Source organism: Petaurus breviceps, unplaced genomic scaffold, assembly GCF_028583685.1.
Source record: "Petaurus breviceps papuanus isolate PSGF00001 unplaced genomic scaffold, PetGlider_PUasm1.0 313, whole genome shotgun sequence".
Taxonomy (NCBI): Eukaryota; Metazoa; Chordata; class Mammalia; order Diprotodontia; family Petauridae; genus Petaurus; species Petaurus breviceps.
Genome location: NW_027186073.1, coordinates 681070 through 686885, shown reverse-complemented (window position 1 = coordinate 686885; position 5816 = coordinate 681070). Strand labels below are relative to the sequence as shown.

Below are 5816 nucleotides of genomic sequence, written 5' to 3'. Positions count from 1 at the left end.
TATCTTCCTTGGGGCCTCAGAATTTTTCCTCTTGGCTGCCATGTCTTATGACCGCTATGTAGCTATCTGCAAACCCTTGCACTATGCAACCATCATGAACAACAGAGTCTGTACCCAGCTCCTCCTGGGTTGCTGGTTGTCTGGGTTGATGATCATTATTCCACCACTTGGGGTGGGTCTTGAGCTAGAATTCTGTGACTCTAATATCATTGATCATTTTGTCTGTGATGCATCACCAATGCTGGAGATCACATGCTCTGATACAGAGTTTATAGAAAGAATGATTTTAGCCTCTGCTGTGTTGACCCTTATCATCACCTTAGTGTTAGTGGTTCTATCTTATGCCTATATTGTCAGGACCATTCTGAGATTCCCCTCTGCCCAGCAAAGGAAAAAAGCCTTTTCCACTTGTTCCTCCCACATGATTGTTGTCTCCATGACTTATGGCACCTGCATCTTCATCTATATCAAACCTTCTGCAAAGGAAGGGGTAGCTTTGAACAAAGTGGTGTCAGTACTTGCAACCTCAGTGGCACCAGTAATGAACCCCTTTATTTATACTCTGAGGAATAAACAAGTGATACAAGCTTTTAGGGACACTTTGAAAAGGATTGTATTGATTTCAAAGCTGTGAGAGGCAATAGACATTCAGGTGCAAAATTAGTTTTAAAAAAACTGCACAGCTTTGAACTCTTTGCTCTAGGTCCCATGACACAATTTTATTTTGTTACTATTGCCACCTTACCCACAGACCCAAATTTCACAGTTCCTGTTCCCTCTTATCTAGAAATCCTCACTAATTGAAGTTTTCTCTTCCCCACTCCATTCCTCCTTTTATCAATTTCACTTGCTTTTGACCACCGCACTGACCACTTCCTTTTGATAAAATCCATGGAAGACTTTTAGAACCATCTATATATTAAAAAAGAATTTTTGTCCCCCTACTTAATAGTCAGTATATCTTTATTAAATGCCTACCACATACCAGGGACCATTCTAAGCACAGAGACACAGAGATTTTATAAAAGCAAAGACAATCCCTGCCCCATAAGGAGTTAAAATTAATTAGGAAGATGATACATGAAAGAAAACTGAAAAGTATAAGGAAGAAAAAAGGTTCCCTGTATGAGGGTATGGTAGAGAAATTAGTCAGAGAAGTCTTAAAGTAATATAGTTAGGTGAGAAATGAGGGAATGTTTGAGCTCAACTCTCTTCTTTACATGGGAGTTTGGAGTACTTGGCTCCACCATCCAATCAGATCCAGAAGGTAGTGATAAGGTGAACTACCGTGGCTGATGAGATGCTGCAGGATGATTGTCTTCCCAATAATGAGCTTCCTGGGGCATGGTGGAGATTTTTGTCAGACAATACTCAAAATAGTGCAACTACATAAGAAATCAATTTTGCCTGGTGATCCTTGTTAATAAAACATGAAAGCCCAAATACTGAGATCTCCTGCCTGAATACTGAAATAAGCCCTGTGTAAATTGTCATATGGGGCTTTTGGCTTTAAACTTTGGAAGGTAAAATCCAAAGTCTCAAAATAAAACACATTTTCAAGACTGAAAGTCTGGAGGTACCCTGAAATCAGAAATCAGAAACCATTCCATTTCACCTTTTACTAACATCTATTTTTTCCCTCTGCAGCAAAATATGCTATTTTCTCCCTCCATTAAAGTATCTCCTTCTTTCATTCCAGACCAACTCAATTCTAGGACCATATTTCACAGATCTGTAAGAGAAAATTTATTGGTCATATGCCCTTTTCTTTCTCCTTTCATGCCTTTGTTTTGAATTAATTGTATTTTTTTGCCTGACTTAAAAAAGCAAACACATTGGTTGGGGCTCATAAGCTTTTATGATCTATGCTTTTGGGTGAAGGCACACCCACTGTGGAGCACCTGGAACCACCACTCTTAGTCTCACACTGGGGGTAAAGACTAGGTTACATTAGGGTTATGGAACTATTCAGGTTTGTATCCACTCAAAACTATAATCCCCTTTTTTTACCAACATATTTAGTTTTATTACTCAATCAGAGAAAACAATTAGTTCTAATCCAAAATATTTAATAAGATACCACATTAATAATAATAATAATAAAATATTACTCACATAAAACTGAGACAAAAATAGACACATTATCATTTGGAAGAGTAAATATATACCTAAAGGACCCTCTAGGAAGGAAACATATACAACCACTACATATGCATGGAGGGATAGGTGACGCGGGCCTCTAATGCTACAGGACTACTGTCCTTACTTAATGATACTATCACTTGAGGATATTATTACTGAGCTGTTCCCACTACATTTGTTCCCTGTTTGTTGCTGCTAGGTTCACAGAGTTGAAAAATTAACAATTCATGTGGGAAGGATATGCAAACTCAGATACAGAGTCTTAGTGTCATTATGGTGTTTTTCTCCCAGGTTGTGTAAGGGAGTGATTTTAATTCCTCTGTCAAAACAAAAGAAAAATGAATATAAGTTGTTCAATGTCAAAGTGGGAAAGAGATACAAAGGAAACATATTTATGAGAGTACACAATACTGAGAATTAGTCATTCAGTAACCAATTGGGATTTTTGGAATATTATTAGAAAGATATAATATTAGTACAATTTATTATAGCAGATCAAAAGGCATTTTTTTCCATCATTCTGCCCAGAGAAAATAAGATTTTCCATGGAAGAGAAGTTTCCCCTAACCAATGGCTGTTATTTGAAGGAATGGAAGCAGGTAGGACCCAATGTCAAGAAATGCAATGTTCTAGAAATGCAATAGTCAATAGAGCTAGAATGCCGATTCTATAGTAGCTTTCAAATACCTTTTGCCAGACATGTTGTCTCTACATCTCTCCATATTATCTCTGCTGAATGAATGCATTGTCTACACTGGTTGCCTTGATAATGACAAACCTTCTTTCATTAAATGTAAAAGCAATTCCCAATGATTCTCCATGGAATTTGTGATCACTGCTGAGAAAAACTCCATTACACATGTGGTTACAGGGCTTTTCTCTGATTCCAGCTTCTGGTTTCACCTAGACTTCTTATCTGCTGGGTTATGAGTTCATTTAATGGAAAGTTGAACTTTGCCATGTTCTTTTAGTCCATGAGTTAATTTAAATTCGTTCTGTTCTCTGGTTTTCCCCAGCTCTTTTACAATTTTTTCTGTTATTCACTCGTTTCAATCATGTCTGACTCTTCATGTCACCATTTGGAGCTTTCTTGACAAAGACCATAGAGTGGTTTGCTATTTCCTCCTCCAGTTAAGTTTACAAATGAGGGAACTGAGGCAAACAGGGTTAAATGACTTGCCCAGGATCACATAGCTACCAAGTGTTTGCAGCTAGTTTTGAATTCAGCAAGATGCGTCTTCCTGACTCTAGGCTCAGGATTCTATCCACTGCACTGACTAGCTGCCCTCCTATCATTCTTTAAAATTCTAAGACATGGATGAGAATAAGACTTTTCTAGATGGTGGAAAACATTCCCAGCTTTTTACATTCTCTTATTTCTTTTCTCTCCTTTCTTTTATTTTACTAATTTAATTACTCTGTCAAAAAATGAATATGAGATGTTCAGTGTCAAAGTGGGATAGAGGTATAAAGGAAGGATATTTATGCAAGTATACAATATTTTGAATGAATTCCAACTTTCACAGAACTAATCCCCTTAATGAAAGGATTTGTTCTGTAAAACTTGGACTCAGTCAAAAGACGACAACCAAGGACATAGAAGGTCACATGGTACAACAAGGCCACAGGTTCCCCAGCCCTGGTATATACCCTTTAGTATACAGGGCCACTTTGCTGCACATTGGTCTGACTTCTGAACAGGACAAAGCAAAGGACAATTATAACAACAGGAATAATCACTGGGCCTCCAGAGGAAGAGTGAAAAGTGGGAAACACATCCTACACACTTTCAGGAAGGGGCCTCTCTTAGTTCTGGTCTCAGGGATACATGGGCAGTTTCATACTAGGAGGTATCCTGTGCTCACAATGTGGGGTCAAGTTCTTTGCTATTTTTCATCCTCATACTAGATCCCTGGGGGAAATAACTTAAAGTTTGGGTTTGGCTGTTAAGCAGAATCTCCCAAAGAAAAGGTAAATAGAAAGGCAGTCAGTATACTATAAGAGTGGGTATACTATTGTATACATGGGTATGTGTGTGTATATATATATATAGTATATGCATATGTATATTCATGTATGTATGTATGCATATATGGTATAGGACAGCTATTTTTCCCCTATATAAAACACTCACAAGCACTCAATGAAAATAAAAACTACTTAAACATGAAGCAGTGACTCCTAGTATGCTTTTAACTACAAGTATACATTGCTGGGAGACTGAGTTAAAATATGAAAATATAAATAATTTTGTTGGACTATTGAATTAGCGTTTCACCTTCATTTTGCATCTGCACTATCTAAACAATTCCCTCTCAATCCATTTTTTTTCACCAGTCAACCCATTGTTGGTTTCATCTTCTTGAGTCTTATCCAGTAAGCACTGCAGTAGTTGCTGGGGCTCTTCCCAAACAGAAGACAGCACTAGCTGTCTTCAGGGCACAGGGCTAGAGGCTGGGGCCATTCCTGTAAGGTCCTTGAGAAGAGTCACACCAGAAATAAGCTTGATCCAAACACTTCTTGCTATGATCACCAGATCTAGGATTCAATAAGAGAATTGCTTCCTGATCTCATAGGGAACTAGTTCTTCATCAGTGAACCAGCAAACATGGCCAGAACAGCTCAATGAATGCTCCATGGGATAAACTCCATTTTACTACTGAAGTAGTGAGCTGTAAACTCATGGTTCATACTGTCATTTGTTACTTTAAGTGCTTCCCTGAGTTTAAGTTATAGCAGGAGAATTGGCATCTTTCAGCTTTGTTCTCAGACAAGTGACATACTGGTTGTAGGAATTGCCACCACTCCATCCTCAGAGACATCAAAGCACAGGTCAAAAGATAGGTGTGGTTCTTACCCAAACATCAGGATGTCATGTTTCTTCTTAAGGCAAACTCAAGCTATTCCTTACCCAGGACACCCCATCTCCCAACTCTGTGACTTAGCACTGGGATTCCCCCAAGCTTGGAATACAGTGTCCCCCTCAGTTCCACCTCTTGGCTTCCCTCGACACTGCTTACATCCCACCTTCAGTAAGAAGCCTTTTTTGCTCCTATCTCAACTTCCCTCCCCAATGCCTTCCCTCTGAAATTACCTTCCTTCTACTCTACCTATATCTTGTATGTACAATTATTTACACATTGTCTCCTCCATTAAAATCATTTGTCTTTTAGGAGAGGGACAATACTTTTACCCTACTTTGTAATCCTATTACTCTGGCAAGTTTCTAACATATGCTAAGAATTTAATAAATGCTAGTCAACTAATTTGAATTTCTAATACATTAACAAAGTGGTGCATTGCAAAATGTGTCTATATAAGTATATGTATATATGCACATTTATATACATTTGTGTATATATGTGTGTATACATATGTGTGTTTTTATTTTTTTAAAGCAGTTGGGGTTAAGTAACTTGCCCAAGGTTACATGGCCAGTTATTTTGTTTGGGTGTTAAGTATCTGAGGCCAGAACCTATCCCAGGTCTGCCTGACTCCGGGGCCGGGGCTCTTACTCAATGCGCCACTAGCCACGCCTATATGTATGTTTATGAATGTGTATCTGGAGGGGAGAGAGAGAGAGAGAGGGAAAGAAAGAGAGAGGGAGGGAGACAGGGAGGGGGAGAGAGAGAAGAGAAGAGAAGAGAAGAGAAGAGAAGAGAAGAGAAGAGAAG

At 38.6% G+C, this 5816-nt stretch overlaps 1 protein-coding gene across 1 annotated transcript in view; it reads left to right on the top strand.

Annotated features, from left to right (window-relative positions):
- LOC138167857 (olfactory receptor 6C2-like) overlaps window positions 1-634 on the top strand; it is a 9407-nt gene extending 8773 nt beyond the window's left edge. The window contains exon 4 of the mRNA XM_069096818.1: window positions 21-634. Within this exon, the coding sequence (XP_068952919.1) occupies window positions 21-634 (614 nt within the window). The remainder of the gene's footprint in view (window positions 1-20) is intronic.
- Window positions 635-5816: the final 5182 nt, after the last annotated feature.